The sequence below is a fragment of the Acomys russatus genome, chromosome 32 (assembly GCF_903995435.1).
Source record: "Acomys russatus chromosome 32, mAcoRus1.1, whole genome shotgun sequence".
In the NCBI taxonomy this organism is placed as follows: domain Eukaryota; kingdom Metazoa; phylum Chordata; class Mammalia; order Rodentia; family Muridae; genus Acomys; species Acomys russatus.
The window spans coordinates 35,386,320-35,405,231 of NC_067168.1; the positions used below are offsets into that span (position 1 = coordinate 35,386,320).

At 48.7% G+C, this 18,912-nt stretch overlaps 1 protein-coding gene across 1 annotated transcript; it reads left to right on the forward strand.

Annotated features, from left to right (window-relative positions):
- Positions 1-5,971: 5,971 nt before the first annotated feature.
- On the forward strand, positions 5,972-17,799 carry LOC127184121 (cytochrome b-c1 complex subunit 1, mitochondrial). The gene is made up of 13 exons (XM_051140367.1): positions 5,972-6,122; positions 6,350-6,490; positions 10,292-10,378; positions 11,647-11,776; positions 12,018-12,216; positions 12,699-12,778; positions 15,093-15,208; positions 15,374-15,517; positions 15,626-15,786; positions 15,918-16,003; positions 16,780-16,868; positions 17,145-17,220; positions 17,648-17,799. Exons 1-13 carry the CDS (start codon positions 6,054-6,056, stop codon positions 17,710-17,712), a joined length of 1,443 nt encoding a protein of 480 aa, XP_050996324.1. The 5' UTR covers positions 5,972-6,053; the 3' UTR covers positions 17,713-17,799.
- Positions 17,800-18,912: the final 1,113 nt, after the last annotated feature.

Consider the following 18,912-nt stretch of genomic DNA (forward strand, 5'->3'; position numbering starts at 1 on the left):
AAGATTCTCTAACCAAGGCCAAGTCTAGTGTAGGGGCACAGATACCAGGATTTAAAAGGTAGTTGGACAACATGCCCACTTAACAAAACAGAACCAGTGCATTTTCCTTCACAGCCTATAACTGTCTCAGCCATGGGCTTTCTATCTATCTATCTATCTATATCTATATCGGGGTTTTGTTTGTTTTTCAACACAGGGCTTCTTCTCTGTGTAGCCCTGGCTGTCCTGGAACTCTCGCTGTAGACCAGGCTGGCCTCAAACTCACAGAGATCTGCCTGCCTCTGGTGGGATTAAAGGATTAAAGATGTGTGCCACCACTGCCTCTTCTTTTTTTTTTTCTAAGGCATGATGTTGCTGTGTAGTTGTGGGTGGCTTTGAACTTTCAGTGACTTTCCTGCTTCTGCCTCCCAAGGGCTGGACCCAAACATATACCCTCTTCTCTGAGCATGTGTGTATGTGTATTTGCGTGTGTATGTGTGTGTCTATGTGTGTGTGTGTGTGTGTGTGGTTCCCGGTGCCCATACTGGGTGGCTCACAACTGCCCGTAACTACAGCTTCAGGGGATCTATATCACTCTGAAGGTCCCGGAACTCATGTGCACAAACCCACACATAATGCACACTTACACATAATAAAAATAAATCTAAAAATTGAGTTAAACCAAATTATAGGAAAGAAAATAGAGATTGGAGGAGGGGGTAAAGAAAAGAGACACACAAAACAAGAGAGACGGGGCAGAGCCTAAGTAAGCTGGCATGTCATCCAAGCTGTTTCAGGGCAGAAACGGAACAGTGGGAGCCGGAAGAGATGATAAAAAGTTGTCTCAGCGGATCTGGAAGGTGCTCCACCACCCCTCACCACCTGGTTACAAGTGAAACAGTTCCCAGGATCTGAAGAAAAGCTGTATGGGCATGCAGGTCCATCTGTAACCCCAGCGGACAGGGATCGGAGACAAGGAGTCCATCCCCAGGCTGAAAGCCACACTAGCCGAAGCAGACAAGGCAATGCCTGTGAAGGGAGGGTGCCGCTCAGGCCAGTTTCTCCAAACACACTCTGAAGCCTGACAGATTTGCTAATGATCCGTTTTCACAGACAAGTTCATACTCCACCTCTTGGGGGACTTGGGCGTTTCATAGTCCTTCCAGGAGCCTGGTGGTTACCTTTCAGATATTTCTCCCTCGCTGGGATCTGAGTAATGTTTTGTTTTCTTATTTCTGGGAAGCTCTTATCGTTATTATGATAGTCTGCATACTGGTCACTCAAGAAATCTATTTGTTTGATTTTTTTTTTTTAATTCTTCAGCTGAGACAGCAGAAGAGATTGTTTACTGCACACATTACCCTTGGGCACAGATAAGAACTGAACTGGTCCAGAATGCAGCAGGCCCAGGGCAGGGGACCAACAGGAACTTCTGCACTTGCAAGCAAGGCGGGGCTCTCACAGGGATGGCAGTGAAGTAATGGTACAAGCCCCAGACCCACCGAGATGACTTTTACTAGCGTCCCAGGCCTCCAGCATGCCTTGTCTGCCCTGAAGCATTTTGGGTAACAAGCCAGCTCACCTGGGCCTCTGCCTCATCTCTCCTGTGCTGTCAGCCTATACACTGGCTTCCTTCTCTGTCTACTCAGTTCGCATGGCGTAGAAGTCTGAACGACGACGATGGACAAGGTCCTAAGGCCAAGAGCATGGTTGACTCGTAAACATTTTCCACCCTTTTACTCTTTTCAACCCAGGATCCAATTACAAAGTAATGAACACAGGGGTGGGAATCCAGATCGGGTTGGGGGTCGGGGTGAGTAAACGAACACAAAGGAATGTTTATTCTTGTATAATGACAAACGATTATAATTATTGCTTACTTTAAAAATAGCTCTCCGAGCCAGGCGTGGTGGTCCAGACCTTTAATCCCTGCACTCAAGCAGCAAGGCGGGTGGATCTCTGTTAGTTTGAGGCACATTCACAAATAACAGATAGTAAAAATAATTTTAAATTAACAATTAACACTTTCAAAAACCTGAAAGAGGGCTAAGAGTGTTGCTCAGTGGGTAGCGTTTGCCCAGCATTCCTGAGACCTTGGCTTTACTCCTCAGCACCATGGACATCTGGTGCTGGCACTTGCCTGTCATCTTAGCACTTGGGAGGTGGAGGGAGGAGGATCAGAGGTTCAAGGTCATCCTTGGCTACAAAGTGAATTTGAGGCCAGCTTGGGCTACACAAGACCCTGTCTCTCAAAGAAAGAAAGAAAGCTCCAGGCCAGCCAGAGCTACACAGTGTGACTCATCAGTCACCCCCTTGCCCCCCTCTCTGAGACAGGGTCTTACTACATAGGTCTAGCTGTCCTCGAACTCACTAGGTAGACCAGACTGCCCTTGAACCCACAGAGATCCAACTGCCTCTATCTCCCAAGTGCTGGGATGAAAGGCACACACCTCTATGCCCAGTTGAGACCCTGTCAAACAAATCCAATTTTCTTATTGATGCTGGGGACTAAACATAGGGCCTTGCATAAACTATCATTGGCTCAGCCTGGAAAATAATTATGTTTTAAACTTTATTTATTTATACACTTACAAATTTGTTTGCATGTGGAGCTCTGAGGACAACTTTGTAGAGACAGGTCTCTCCTTCCTTCCGCCAAGGTGAATTCTAGGGATTGAATTTGCCTACTTAGTCATCTCACTGGCCCAGTGATTTACTTAAAAACTAAACAAACAAACAAAGAACAACCATGGGGGCGGGGAGGGGTGGGGCGGCGGGGCTGGAGAGATGGCTCAGCGGTTAAGAGCACTGATTGCTCTTTCAGAGGACCCAAGTTCAATTCCCAGCACCTGCATGGCAGCTCACAACTGTCTATAACTCCTGTTTCAGGGGATCTGACACCCTCACACAGATGTACATGCCGTCAAAACATTAATGTATATAACATAAGAAAAAAGAAAAAAAAAAAAAAGAACAACCACAGGCCTGGAAAGATGACTGGGCTGCCAAGAACATTTGCTACTCTTGTAGAAGAGCTGGGTCCAAGTCCCAGCACCCACATCACAGCAAACAACCATCTATACCTCAAATTCCTCTTCTGGTCTCTGAGAACCACAACCACACACACAGTACACACACATACATGCAGGCAAAACACTCAATACCCATAAAGTAAAAGTAAATCTTTTAAAGTACAAAAACAAAACTCCACAGGTGGCTGGAGAGATGGCGCAGCAGTTAAGAGGGCTTGCAGCTCTTGTAGAGGACCCCAGTTCAGTTCCCAATACCCACATGGCAGTTCATGACTGTCTGTAACTCCTGTTCCAGGAGACTCAGTGTCTTCTTCTGGCCTCCATACATGCACACAAACACACTAAAAACCAACAACCAAAATTCTAAAAAAAAAAACACAACACTCGGGCTGGAGAGATGGCTCAGTGGTTAAGAGCACCGCCTGCTCTTCCAGAGGTTCAATTCCCAGCAACCACATGGTAGCTCACAACCATCTATAATGAGATCTGATGCCCTCTTCTGCAGATAAAGCACTCATATACAATAAATAAATCTTTAAAAAACAATAACAACAACACCCGTGAGACCTAATGATGTAATGATGAAAAAAATAAATAAATAAAAGTCAAATATTCAAATTTTAAACCACTACAAAGAGGCATTCTTGTAGAAAAGGATCTTTTAAATTTGAGCAGTACCTCTAATTTGGATGGTGCAACGTCTGGTAGGTTGGGAGGTTGAATTGTGGAATGAGTGGGTGAAGGACTGTGAGGAACACAGAACTGAGGAGGATGCAGCAGTTTACCTGTCAGGGTTTGAGGTCTTACGAGGGAGGACCTGCAAAGGAAGGTCAGGCTGTCATTGTTTTTGGTTGCCCTAGGCTTCCAAACAGTATACTCCTTTTTCATTATTGCATTAAATTGAAAGTTTTATAAATGGTCACATTAAAATTGGGATGGTTAAACACACACACACACACACACACACACACACACACACACACACACACCACAAAAACAACAAAAAACAAAATCCAAGAGTTACAAGCAAGTGAAGCTTAAGACAGATGTAAGGTGCTATCCTGAATCTGAATCCAGCACTCGGGAGGCAGAGGCAGGTGGATCACTGTGAGTTCAAGGCCAGCCTGGTCTACAAAGTGAGTCCAGGACAGCCAGGACTGTTACACAGAGAAACCCTGTTTGGAAAAAAAAAAAAAAAAAAAAAAAACTCAAGGAAATCTGTGTAAACTATGAACTTTAGTTAATAATGAACTAACTAATAATGGCCCGTTAATAGTACTAGATGAGCTATATTAATGTGAGAGGTCAATAAGAAGGAACAGCACGCGTGTGCTTACAGCGTGCACAAGGGATCGCTAGGCCATCTGCTCAACATTTCTGTAAGTAGAAAGCTGTGCTAAAAATGGCAACAGGTAACGGACAGTGCTTTCTGTACAAGCCCGGTGAGCTGAATTTGACCCCTGGAATCTATGTAAAGGCGGAAGGAGAACTTGACTCCCCAAAGTTGTCCTCTGACCTTTGAACACATGTGGGGGTACCCACGCCCACACACGTGCATACATCATGTGCACACACACACACACACACACACACACACACACACACACACACAAATAACAGATAATGACAATAATTTTAAATTAACAATTAACATTTTCAAAAACCTGAAAGAGGGCTAAGAGTGCGGCTTGGTGGGTAGCGTTTGCCCAACATTCCTGAGACCTTGGCTTTACTCCTCAGCACCATGGACATCTGGTGCTGGCACTTGCCTGTCATCTTAGCACTTGGGAGGCAGAGGGAGGAGGATCAGAGGTTCAAGGTCACCCTTGGCTACAAAGTGAATCTGAGGACAGCTTAGGCTACACAAGACCTTGTTTCTCAAAGAAAAGAAAGTAGGTAACTTAGATGTGGTTTTGTTTGTTTGAGACAGGCTCTCACTCTATAGCCCTGGCTCACTATGTAATACTAGGCCAGCCTCAAACTCAAGAGATCTATTTTCCTGTGCCTCTTGAGTACTGAATTAAAGGCATTTACTACCAAATCCAGCAATGTAGAAGATTCTATTTCATTTTACTTTCCTCTCAAAATCATAATTTTGGTCCCAAAAATCTCAATCAATAATATACACTAAGTATCCTTTGCCTGATTTCAGATAGTTTTTTTTTTTTTAACGTTTTGAAAAGATAACAAATAGGCCTGGTGGTGGCAGCGCACGCCTTTAATCCCAGCACTTGGGAGGCAGAGGCAGGAGGATTACTGTGAGTTCGAGGCCAGCCTGGTCTACAAAGCAAGTGTAGGACAGTCAAGACTGCACAGAGAAAGCCTGTCTCAAAAAAAAAAAAAAATCACAAATATAGAAAAGACATTTTTTTGTTTAGTTTTTGTTTTCCAAACAAGGAGTCCTATTTCACAAACTAACCTCTACCTTGTTCCTTTTTTCATACACACTTCACCCCCTACATTTTGTTCGTCGTCTTACACAACCCAGGCTAGTTTCGAACTCCTTATATAGGGGAGGATGTCCTTGAACTCCTGGTTTGTCTCTACGTCTATTTCCCAAGTGCTGGCACTCAATACTACTTTGGTAATATATTATCAAACGTCTTTCAGGTCAACCATTTAAACATATTTTATTCTTTTAAACTGACTTCAGTGGTCACCTTGTTGTCCTTGGGGAGCACAGACAGGAAGGTGCTTCAACCCCTGAGCTGGGTTCAGACGCGTTTCCTGAGCACCTCCAGCCCTCTGCGCTGCTGCTGGCTTGCCTTGCATGACGCGCTCCGACAGTTGGAGAGAAACAGTGCACACCGCCTCCCTCAGGTGAAGGAAGGCGATGAATGGGGACCGCCGGAGGGCCAGCGGCAGGTGGCTGGACAGTCACATGGACCAAAGGACAAAACAGGCGATTAAGTCTTGAGAATGGACCTGGTGCCCGCCAGGGGGCGACCGAGCGCCGTCTTCCTTACAGCGCCTGCGCGTCAGGCTCCGCCTTCACGGTTCTGCGCATGCGTAGCGCGGCTTTAGGCTGACGGGGGTTAGAAGATGGCGGCGTCCGCAGTTTGCCGGGTGGCCTGCTCTGGGACGCAAGTGCTGCTTCGCACCCGCCGCTTGGTGAGGTGGCGGCGAAAACGTTGGGCTGCAGGGCTCAAGGCTTCCTCACGCAGATGAGGATCAGGCTGTCAACAGTGGCGGGTCGGAGTGGGGAGGTCGCGGGGTCAGTGCAGTGGGAAGGTCACAGTGGAGGGAGGGATTGGGTATCTTCTCGGGTTTGGGCATGAGAGCCCAGGCTGCCGGAGGCTCAGAGAGCAATTCTTACTGTGGTCTCTTGCTACCTTTAGCCCGCCCTGCTGAGGTCACCTGCCTTGAGGGGTACAGCAACCTTCGCCCAGGCCCTCCAGAGCGTGCCGGAGACACAGGTCAGCGTGTTGGACAACGGGCTGCGTGTGGCCTCGGAGCAGTCTTCGCATCCTACCTGCACGGTGAGTGGTCGCTAGCCCTCTCGATGGGTTCCGCCGCGTTGTCCCAAGTTGGGATGTGACCTTGGGCACCAGTCTTCTATGTATTGGGTGGAGACTGGCTCACTGCCGGGTTTGTCGCTGCACCCGACTTCAACCAACCCTACCTTAACTTCACAGCGGCAGCCCAGCAGCCAACGTTACGATGCTTTCCAAGAACAGGGCTAAATTCTTCCCTAGCTTTTTTTTTTTTTTTTTTCAGTGAAGTGATTTATCATCTTACAATGAAAAAATAGAAGAGAGAGAGAGACTGAGACTATTTCAGAGACCTTAGGTGATTTACAGAAAGGAGGCATCCAGGTCTATTAGACTCACCACCTAGGCTATGTAGTCTGTAGGCTAGACCAGGAGTGCACTTCAGGAAATGTCTCTGAAGGGCCAGGAAGATGGCTCAGTGGGTAAGAGCTTGCTACCAAAGCATAAGGACCTGAATTTGGATCCCCAGTGCTGTTTAACCAGTACCAAGGACGGTGGAGACTAGTGTGCCTGGCTCTTATTTTTATTTTATGTGTATGAATGGTTTATGATGCCCACAGGGGCCGAAGAGGACATCAGATCCCCTGGAACTGGAGTTGTGAGCTACCTTGTGGGTGCTCGTGATTGAACCTGCGTCCTGTGGAAGAGCAGCCAGTGCTGCTAACCTCTACACTATCTCACCCTTCCACCTGCACATATTTAAAAATAAAATCCTCCCCCCCCCCCCATTTTTTCAAGACAGGATTTCTCTGTAGCCTTGGCTGTCCTGGAACTCGCTCTGCAGACCAGGCTGGCCTCGAACTTGGAGATCTGCCTGCCTCTGCCTCCCAACTTGTTCAGATTAAAGGTGTGTGCCTTTAAGTAAAATCAAAAACCACACCAAGGTAGAAAGTAATTGGGGAAAACACCCAATTTCCTCTGCCCTCCACACGTTTGTATGGTGGAGTGTAGCGCACGCATGTATATGCTACACATATACACAGGAAGTACATGCCTCTGGAAGACTGGAGTACATGCCTCTGGAAGACTGGAGAATGTAGCCCACATGGAGCCTTTGCCTAGGACTATAAAGCCCCGAGCTTGATACACAGCACTGAAAGAAGCAACAAAATGCTCCTGGAGATTACAGCGATTTGGTTGACTCTCCAAAATAGTTGCAGATCTAAAGCTTGACAGATTGCTCTGTGGTTAAGAGGCCTGGCTGCTCTTGCAGAGGGTCAGAATCAGTTCCTAGCTTCCAAGCACCTATAACTAGCCCAGAAGATCAGACACCCTCTTCTGGCCTTCGCACTTCTTGCCTTCCTGAGTACCTGCGTGTATACATACACAAATAAAATATTTAATTTCAAATTGCAAATTTGGCTAGAGAATTGACTCTGGATTGTAGCACTTGTTCTCTTTCAGAGGGCCTGGGTTTGGTTCCCAGAACTCACACAGTGGCTCACAACCACCTATAACTCCAGTCCCGAAAGGATCCTGCAGCCTCTTCTAAGACCTCGGGCACTAGGCACACACAAAACAATAAACGTAGAAGTTGAAAATCCTCAAAGTGGAGTCAAGGATGAAAAATCTTTATTAAGTGTGTGAGAAAACTCCCAAGAACCAATCCTCCCAACACATGTAGTCGGGCAAAATTGTTTTGTTGTTTTTTAAGACAGGTTTTCTCTATGTAGCCCTGGGTGGCCTGGCACTCACCCTATAGACCAGGCTGGCCTTGAACTCAGAGATCCACCTGCCTCTGCCTCCTGAATAGTGTGATTGAAGGTGTGTGCCGTCACCACTGCTCGGTTGGGGCTTTTTGTTTTTTTAGCTGATTCTTTTAGTTTTCCAGGAATAAATAACCTCATGTGATAGAAATTGCTGCTAAACACAGGGCAGGTTGGGAGGTCATTTCCTTGATGCGTGGAAGCTATCTGAACAGGCTTAGAACCCACTCAGAAAGTTTAGTAAGTTGTGTCGGATCCCAGACACTGAGACCCTATGGTTATGCTTCACTTCCAAAGGACGGATGATGTGAGGTAAAAGTCAGGATACTGTGGATCATAATCCAAGATGATAGATTTCTTTGTTGTTTGTTTTTTCGAGACAGGGTTTCTCTGTGTAGCCTTGACTGTCCTGGACTATCTTTGTAGACCAGGCTGCACCACAGCCCCCAGCCCCCTTAAGGGGGGGAAACAGGAGTGCGTGTCCCAGCACCTAGATAATGAGCTGGAGTCCTGCAAATGCCTGCAGCTCCGGCTTTGAAGGATCCGGTGTATCTTCTGGCTGCCATGTACACATAGGCATCTGCGCCTGCACACAGGTGCACACACAGGTGCACACACAGTCAACCTCTTGTTTATCTAAAGTTACACTACATAGTGGTGTGAGTGTCAACATCTGTTTGCAAAGCATGCGAAAAACTTAAGTTAGCTGTGAACAAATAATAAAAAGCTCCACCCACAGGGTGAGTAGTACGTTTCACAGCACTTCAGGAGGGGGAAGGTGAGTGGCAGGAGGGTTAGGAAGTTAAGGCTACAGAATGAATTCCAAGGCCAGTCAGACCTATATGACACCCTCTTTCAGAAAACACCAGGCATCTCCACAGGTACCTACACTCAGTATGCACATATTCATAACACATGTCATATTTTAAAAGATACTTACAGGGTGGTAGGAGGATACCTAGCACTTAATATGTTAAGTATATGAGTCTGACTAAAATTTCTTTGAGGACTGGAGATGTACATCAGTGGTAAAGTAATTGCTAAGCATTCATTGCATTTGGTCCCCGCTACTGAAATAGGATAAAGTGTTATAAAGCCAGACACAGGAGCATGTGCCTGTACTCCCAGATATTTGAGAGGTCCAGGGGCATATCAGCCTAGCAACATAATGTGATCCATGTCGAAAAGTTACTGAACCATTACCCGGTCTCACTATGTAACCCTGGCTGGCCTAGAACTTGCCACGCACACCATGCTGGCCTTGAACCTGTTTCTACTAGGATTAAAAGTGTGCCATCACACCCTGCTTCAGTACCACCTTAAAATAGTGAAATGCACCAGGCATGGTGGCACATGCCTTTAATCCCAGCACTCGGCAGGCAGGATCTCTTTGAGTTGGAGGCCAGCCTGGTCTACAGGGTGAGTCCAAGACAGCCAAGGGTACACAGACAAACCCTGTCAAAAAGAAAAGAAAAAAAAAAGGTGAAATGTAAAGTATCTTAGTCATTAGTTTCCTCCCCTGATGAAAGAATGAAGTCATCAGAACAAAAACAAGGGATAAAGTTTTATTCTTTTTTGAGACAGGGTCTTGCTATGCTGCACAGGCTAACCTTGAATTCATAATCCTGCTTCTGCCTTCCAGAGTCCTGGGAATATAGATGTGTGACAGACACCTCACATAGCTCACATATGAGTCTTAGATTGTAGAGAATAAACTATTGTCTGCAAGTGATAGGCTTCATGCATAAAAGAAACTAGAATTAACTAAAGAGTTGTGGAGCCACGTGGCAAAGCTGAGAATAAGGCAGAGAGAATGTCTGTGGTTTCAAGGCCGATTAGGGTTCTGAGCATGATGGTGTCTCAAGGACAAACACCAAAAAATGAGGGCCCATGAGGGAAGAGAGGTGAGGGCGCCAGTGTGCTTAGTCACTTGGTTCTTCCCCGTTGTGTCTGTGCTTGTAGGGTCTCAGTGGAGCAGCTCTTCCCACATTACCAACTCTGAGGCCTTACAAGACACCTGTGCTGAGTTACTCAGGGCCTTTGGTGACTGCAGACTGGGCTGATGTGGTGGTTTCTCGTCCAGGTGGGTGTGTGGATTGATGCTGGCAGCCGCTATGAGACTGAGAAGAACAATGGAGCAGGCTACTTTTTGGAACACCTGGCTTTTAAGGTAGGTCTTGGGAAGCCCATGTTTTCTCTCAGTTTAGGGCTGCCTACCTCAAAGGCCAAAGTTGGAAAAGTTAGTCTCCTGTCTGCCCCTCTGGAAGGAGCAAATTGTTTTCTGATGAGCCCTGTGTGAGGTCCCTTTTGGTTGCAGTCAGTCGCTGCAGGGAAGTGTAGTGGTAAGGTTGGAGCAGCTAATCACATCCCAGCCACAGTGTGAACAGGGTTAGAAGCCAGGATCCTGGTTGCTTGCTGCGATGCTCAGCTAGCTGTCTTCGTTATATATCATATAGAGCCTGCTCCCTAGAGAATAGTGATGGCCACAGACCAGCCTGGTGTAGTCAGACCCTCAGTAAGACTCCGCAGTGATTCTAGGCTGTCGGGTTGATGATTAAAACTGACCATCAAAAAACAGCAAAACCCCCTAACCATCACACTAGGCTGTTACAGGCCCATGTGCACGGGGACGTAATGAGCTTGCACGTGTGCATATGCATTATAGCAAGCTTGCAGGCACGGTCATGCTTTCTTATAAAAGTCACACCCTGGTAGATTACCTACATCCGTTAGTTAGAAAGTAGAGACCCAGCCGGGCAGTAGTGGTGCGCGCCTTTAATCCCAGCACTGGGAGGCAGAGGCAGGTGGATCTCTGTGAGTCTGAGGCCAGCCTGGTCTACAAAGTGAGTCCAGGACAGCCAGCACTATACACACCGCAAAACTCTGTCTCAAAAAACAACAACAACAAAAAAAACCAAAAGAAAACTCAAACCCAAAAATATATACATGAGTGAATAGCGTGGGTGGGAGAATAAGTCCCATCAGTTGAACACAGGTGTGAGATTATCTGACCATGGTGGACATGGGGTACTTACTGGAAAAGTTAGGCTGTTAGGTGAGCTCTGACTCTAAGGCAACACTTGCTGAAGCTGTAGTGTTCTCCTGTCTCCGACTGTCTCTGTGCTTTTTCTGTGCTGCTGTGGGCTCAGCTGAGGGCCTACTTAATGTAATGCACACAGACCGCTAAGGAAGGCACGTGCTGGGATGCTAGCCTTTGAAGGCAGGCTCCTGTACTCTGGGACACCTAGTTGCTAGTTTTGTTTTGTTTTGTTTGTTTGTTTTTCTTTTTTAATGTATGCCATATACTCCTGGAACTGGGGTTACAGATGTTTGTGAGCCACTATATGGGTGCTGGGAATTCAACCTGGATCCTCAGAAAGAGCAGCAAGTGCTGTAAACCTCTGAGCCATCTCTTCAGCCTCTGATGTTTGATTCCAGGGAACAAAGAATCGGCCTGGCAATGCCTTAGAGAAGGAGGTAGAGAGTATGGGGGCGCATCTCAATGCCTACAGCACTCGGGAGCACACTGCTTACCTCATCAAGGCGCTGACCAAGGACTTGCCGAAAGGTAACATCCGGAGGAAGGCAGGTGCCCCGGCTGTCCACAGAATTGGACTATAGGAGTGGGAGATGCAGGCTGTCATTATCTCTACTGGGCACCTAAATATGCCGTTTTTAAAAGTTTTTAAATTATATATCTGTATGTTGGTATATGTTCTGTCAGGGCCTAACTTGTAAGAGTCAATTCTTTCCACCATGTGGGTTCTGGGCACCACCATACCCGGTTAACACATCCTTCCTGTGTCCAGTTGTGGAGCTCCTGGCAGATATTGTGCAGAACTGCAGTCTGGAAGACTCACAGATAGAGAAGGAACGAGACGTGATCCTGAGGGAGATGCAGGAAAATGATGCATGTATGCAGAATGTGGTCTTTGATTACCTGCATGCCACAGCGTTCCAGGGTACACCTCTAGCCCAGGCTGTGGAGGGGCCCAGTGAGAACGTCAGGTGAGAGGGCGCGAGCGAGCTGGTTGAGACTGTGAAATAATGCCTGTCCCCATCAGCCACATGCCCAGGGGGTGTCTAGCTGCCTGTGTCATTTTCCTTTTTCATACAGTGTTTTAATTGCTGCCTGGTCCTGTGACCCTGTTGACTCTGGGTCTTCACTTAGATCTTGGACTCTGTTAGGATATCTGTCCATGATGTCCATGCACTTGTGGGGAGGGGACATTTAGGTGTCCCTTCTTTGTCCTCTGGGGAGTGTGCGTGAGGAGTGTCCGACAGCAGGAACCTGGTGCCCCTTCCAAGTCCAGTATCTATTCATACCTTCCTCAGCTGTTGCCCTCTGGATCCTGAAAGGGTGGTGACAGAGAAGGCATTGAGGGTGTGTTAGAGCCTGGTCTTCAGAGACACCATGCCCCTTCTCAGCTGCACTGTGAGTGACTCAGCTGTGGTGGAGTAAGGAGTTGTCTTGGCTGTGTGTCTTGCAGGAGGCTGTCGCGTGCAGACCTGACTGACTACCTCAACAGGCATTACAAAGCTCCGAGAATGGTGCTGGCTGCAGCTGGAGGTGAGTGACGGGGTTGCTGAAGCCCTGGACAGGTAGACCCAGACCTTGCTAATCAGTGCCTAGATCCTCTGGTTCTGACCAGAGAACTCCAGGGGACTCTGCTCTTGTCCTATCTCTGAGGTACGCGGCTCTTCTGTGCTTTGAGATGGGATAGGACCTGTTCTGCTGCTACCACTGGAGCTGGCCGTACGGGGTATGTCTTCTGCAGTACATGCCTCAATGTGGCTGCCAGCTCCTGCCTAGACCACAAACCTGTCTTAGCCTCACCTAGTCCTAGAATACCGTGTTTGTGGGCCAGTGGAAGACATAGGCTTATTCCTTACACAGCCTTGCCATTGGGTGCTATAGACAATTGGCTCTGTGATAATGTGTGTTTAATGGTGACTGGGGCTACCTTAAAAGAGAGGCACAGAATTACAGCAGGGTTTTTAATGGGGGCTTAGAGTTAGAGATGGGTTAGGGGCACCAGTCAGTCAAACAAATTTCAGTTAGTGGAGAACCGGGGCCTAGGGGAAACGTGGCCTGGAATTACTCTAAGGCTCGCTTTGCTGCTGGATGGGTCCCTGTGGGAGAATGCAGAAGAAGCAAGGGAGACGCACGTTGTTTTCTGATGTGTGTCTAGGGAAGCAGACCTTCTCATAACTTGCCACCAAGGTGGGAGAAAAAGACTCATAGGAGGGCTAGAGATGGCTCAGAGTTTAAGAGCACTGGTTGTTCTTCCAAAGGTCTGAGTTCAATTCCTAGCAACCACATGGTGGCTCATAACCATCTATAATGTGATCTGGTGCTTTCTTCTGGCATGCATGCACACATGATAAATAAATTAAAAAAAAAAAAAAGACTTACAGGAAGAACAGGACTGACACCCAAGAGCAGTGTCCATTACTAGCCCCTCAGACTTTCTTGAGTCTTAGCAGCGTTAGGGCAGACTGTCCTGTGATGGTGCTCACCTGTTAAGGGGTGCCCCAGGGCTTCTTGAGGAGACAGGGCGTCTGATACAGAGTCCTACCTAAGGCATTACTTGTTCTTGGCCTCAGCTGTTCAGGCTCCAGGGTAAATCATGGCCTGTGGAAGGTGGGAGCACCTCTTTATGACCTCCTTCAGGACCATGAGTTAGGTCTGTGTGATAGAGCTTGAAGGAAGGACAAAGCCAGGTAGCCTAGTGCTCAGGGCATGCCAGTTCCCTCATACAGGCAAGATGATGCTTCTGGCATGACATAGGTGTCATATGATAGACCCTTGCCCTTTTTGGTCCATTTTTCTTATTTTTTATTGCATTTATGTATTTGGGGTGTGTGTGTGTGTGTATTATATATGGCTTGCGTGTGGACATCTGAGGACAACTTGTGGGAGTTGGTTCTTTTCTTCTACTATGAGGGTCTCAGGGATCAAACTTAAAGTCATCAGACGTGGCAGCCAGTGCCTTTACTTGCTGAGCTGCTGGTTGGCCCAGAGATTTATTTACATAAGTTTTTATGTATGTAACTGTGTGTGTCTATGTATGCATACCACAGCATGTGGTTGCTCATGAAGCCCAGAAGATGGTGTTAGATCCTCTGGAGCGAGTTACATGAAGTTGTGAGCTGCCTGACATCGGTGCTGGGAACTGAACCCAGGTCCTTTGGAGGCGCAGGAAGATTCTTAACTGCTGTGCCTCCTCTCCAGCCCCACAGTGGCAAGAGCTCTAGCCACACAAATACAATTTTTAAAAGATTTATTTATGCAGCCGGGTGTGGTGGTGCACACCTGTAATGCCAGCACTCAGGGAGGCAGAGGCAAGTGGATCTCAGTGAGTTTGAGGCCAGCCTGGTCTACAAAGCAGGTTCAAGACAGCCAAGACTACCCAGAGAGCCCCTGTCTCAAAAAACAAAAACAAACAAACAAAAAGATTTATTTAGCTGTATGAGTGTCTACCTGCTGGTATGTCTGTGTACCCCATGTGCCTTGTGTGCACAGAGGTCAGAAGAAGGCATCAGATCTGGAGCTGGGGTTAAAGATGGTTGTAAATCACCATGTAAGTGTTAGGAACCAAGGCCTGGTCTGCAAGGACAAGTGTTCTTAACTGCTGAGCCATCTCTCCAGAGTCCCCACCCTGCAGGTCTGCTTTCCGCTCAGTGTGCTGAAGGCCGAGGGCTGCTCTGCTCTGAGGTTCCTATCTTGCCTTTGAGTCAAGGTCTGTCTGTGGCTCCTCCTCTTCCCTCTTCCTGCTCTGATGCCATGGTTTCACTGAGACATGGAAGTCCTGCTCCTGTCTGATTACTCTGACCTGTGCTTGGACTCTGGGTGACCACTAACACCACTCTTCTTCCCCTAGGGTTGGAACACGGGCAGCTGCTAGACCTCGCCCAGAAGCACTTCAGCACCGTCTCTCGAGTGTATGATGAAGATGCCATACCTAATATAGCTCCATGTCGCTTCACTGGCAGTGAGGTGTGCTGCCTGGTAGCAGGGTTGGTGCTCTGAGCTGGGGATCTCTGGGAGGACCCTTGAGTGTGTGGTTGTCTTTGTGATGTCAGATTCCTCAGGAATCAGCAATGGGTTCAGCATCTCCCATCCTTTCTGTTTGCCTCTCAGCCTTGACATGTATTGTTTCAGATCCGCCATCGTGATGATGCCCTGCCTTTGGCCCACGTGGCCATTGCAGTAGAGGGACCTGGCTGGGCTAACCCAGACAATGTAGTCCTCCAAGTGGCCAATGCCATCATAGGCCACTATGACTGCACTTATGGTGGTGGAGTGGTAGGTGTCAGAAACAGGCATGGCAGCTTGCCCTCAGGGAGGAGAGGGTGCTTGGTTGTATCTTCTGTGGAGCTTAGGATATGTGCTTATGATCCTTGCCTCTGGCAGCACCTGTCCAGCCCACTGGCTTCTGTTGCTGTTGCTAACAAGCTTTGCCAGAGTTTCCAGACCTTCAACATCTCCTATTCTGAGACTGGGTTGCTGGGTGCACACTTTGTCAGTGATAGCATGAGCATCGATGACATGATCTTCTTCCTGCAAGGCCAGTGGTGAGTGTCAACTAAGTATTGCCGCATGGGATGGGGTGTTTGGCCAGGATAATAGGAGGCTAAGAGACAACATACTGTCTCCCAGAATGGCCATCGCTTCAACCCTCCCTCCCCCATACCCCCTGTTTTAGGATGCGCCTGTGCACCAGCGCTACAGAGAGTGAGGTGGCTCGGGGCAAAAACATCCTAAGGAATGCTTTGGTATCTCATCTGGATGGTGAGTCCTACATCCCTGTAGAGAGGGGTACAGTATCTCCCAGTACTCAAGCTATGTAGTGTGGCCAGGTTTAGAAAGCAGAATCGAAGCCAGGCCTTCAATCCTAGCACTCCGGAGGCAGAGGCAGGTGGATCTCTGTGAGTTCAAGGCCAGCCTGGTCTACAAAGTGAGTCAAGGACAGCCAAGGCTACACAGAGAAACCCTGTCTCGAAAAACCGGGGAGGGGGGGTGAAAGGATGCCTTTATCCTAGCACTCTGGAGACAGGCAGGCAGATCTTTTGAGTTAAGGGAGCCCAGCTTGGTCTACATAGCAAATTCCAGGACAGCTAAGGCTACATAGCAAGGCCTTGTCTCGAAAGAAAACAGAAGGCCAGACATGGTGGCGCACGCCTTTAATCCCAGCACTTGGGAGGCAGAGGCAGGTGGGTTGCTGTGAGTTCGAAGCCAGCCTGGTCTACAAAGTGAGTCCAGGACAGCCAAGGCTACACAGAGAAACAAAATAAAAAAAAAAAAAAGAGAGAGAGAGAGAGAGAGAGAGAAGGAAAGGAGAGAGGCAAGGAAAGAAGGCTTTAAGGCCACACCTACCCTGATACCCCATATGTGTGTGTGTTTGGAGCTTCAGGTGCAAGTGGAGGTGGCCCAAGTCAGTAGTTATGTTATTGTAGCTGGTCAAAATGGAAATGAGGTGTGGTCTGGGGTAGACCATGGTCCTAGAAGTCTTTGTGGGTCCAAGATTGGACTGAGTAGACCTCTAAATTTTTCCCCTTCCCTTGAAGGCACCACCCCTGTGTGTGAAGACATTGGTCGAAGCCTCCTGACTTATGGCCGCCGTATCCCTCTGGCTGAGTGGGAGAGCCGGATTGCGGTAATTGGACCCCTGGAAGCGGGTCTAGAGCCTTAGGCTGGTGGGCCTCTGAGGGATTGGAGTTGGAATCTGATACGACTTCTCTGTTATCCAAGACTACCTGCAGGGGTGGGGGCCCAGAGAGGTCCTGATGGCTGTGGCATCCTACCCCTGCACATTCACCCTTGGGGTAGAGGAACAGCTGCAAAAGCAAGTAGGAGGTGTGTGTTGACTCAGGACAGTACTGGCAAAGGGGTGCCCAGCACCTGCCATCCATGTTCTCCCACTTCCCTGCAGGAGGTGGATGCCCCCATGCTGCGTGAGGTCTGCTCCAAGTACTTTTATGACCAGTGTCCAGCAGTGGCTGGATTTGGTAAGTAGTCTGTAAGACCTGTCCTTTGTCGTCGTCTTCAGGCCTCACCGCCTGTCTCTGCCCCCCCTGCCCACCTTATACTTGGAGAAGGAAGTTGAGGCTCTCTGCAGTCATCTGGCTGCCAGGGAGTTCTTTTTCAGAAAACCTGTCCAAACAATTCCCCAGCTCCCTGCCAAGCTACTTCCATTAATACCCCACCCACCCCCCAGCCCACCAAGTAACAGGTACCCTGCATGTGGGGTGTGGCTGCCAGGGCCAGAGCGTGAAAGGACAGGCTCTGCACCCTGGGGAATGTGTTCTTCCCTCTTTCACTCAAAGCCTGTCTTGTGCTGCTCTGGGCAGCCATTCTGAACTCGGTGTGGCACAGGGCCAGGTGTCCCTGTGCAGGCCAGGCACTCCACCCTGACTCCCCACCCTACCCCCACAGGCCCCATTGAGCAGCTCCCAGACTACAACCGGATCCGCAGTGGCATGTTCTGGCTGCGCTTCTAGGCAGGAAGTCTGTGAAGGCAGGCAAGAAGGCGGGGGCCAGACACTGGGGGTCCCCTGCCACAAACAGACTACTCCTGCTGCCCAGAAGTTTGCAGCCAATTACCACCAATAAAGTCCTGTTGAGAAGTGTGTTGTCTTTTCTTACTATTAGCATGGAATCCATTGGCAGCCAACCCCTCCCTCCTGTTGGTCTTCAGCCTCTGAACCCTTGTGCCTTCCCCTAGTCTCATGTGTCCTGAGCCAGGGGCAAGCATGGAGGCTGCACCAGAGGCCGGAAGCCTTTGATGCCTGCAGGGCGTGTGCCCAGATGTTTCCACTCAGCTACATGGGGGACATTCCTCAGCCAGCTTGTCCCAGGAATGGGATGTGGGGGTTAGTGGAAACAACAGGCCCAGCCTGTAACCTAGTGAGGTCCCAGTGTGGAAATTAGGAGCTTACGTGGGAAAGCCCTCACTAGCCACCCTGTGGTGGCCTTTGTTCGGCTGGGGCAGACTAGGAGGGGCCACTAGTGTCCCAGAGGAAGCCTCTTCTGAGTGTTTACTGTGGGTTATAGAGAGGATAGCCTGGGGCACAGTGTTCTGATATGCTTTCTAACTGCTGTCTGGACAGGCAAGGCAAGAATCCTTTGCCTGTTTGCCTCTGACTCAGGCTCCAAGAATAGCCCTGAGCTCAGTGGGGCCCAAGCCCACTCCCTTCTCTGGCTCTGTCCTAGGCAAGTCCTGAGGTGTTGTCCTAGATCCTCTCCCCATTTTGTAGAGGCAGGAAAACCTAACCCTCGCCTAATGCAGCACCCAGCTGCTTTATCCTGCTGCTACCCTTTCAGAGCTCTTATGTGGGAGAAATGTGGGCAGTGGGCCTCTTCCTGAGGAGGCCTGTGGGGAAGGTGGGAGCAAAGGGTCTGAATATGTTGAATTTGCTGGCTGGTGAATGTGAGCAGGATTCTGGGGCTGTTGAGAAGTCTCCCCAACACCCTCTTGTGAAAGTATCCAAACAAACCTTGACTCAGGCTGTCAGTTGTCGGGGCAGGAAGGAAACTGCTGGGTAACACAACTCAGATGGACCCAACCCTGGCATTGTGTGGTGGAGCAACCAGGTCAGCGAACGAGTGCCCCATCTGTTGCTGGGAGGTTGTGGATTCCTTGCATTCTAAGCCAGGGCATTTCATCTTTCCTCCAGAAACCTGTCAGGCAGGTGACTGAA

What these genes read in the sequence shown, in the direction of transcription:
- LOC127184121 (XM_051140367.1), top strand. Translation starts at nt 6,054, where the DNA reads ATGGCGGCGTCCGCAGTTTGCCGGGTGGCCTGCTCTGGGACGCAAGTG. An exon ending in TTCTTCCTGCAAGGCCAGTG is followed by an intron (nt 15,787 to 15,917) that starts GTGAGTGTCAAC and finishes CCCCTGTTTTAG; the next exon opens with GATGCGCCTGTGCACCAGCG. An exon ending in TTTGGTATCTCATCTGGATG is followed by an intron (nt 16,004 to 16,779) that starts GTGAGTCCTACA and finishes CTTCCCTTGAAG; the next exon opens with GCACCACCCCTGTGTGTGAA.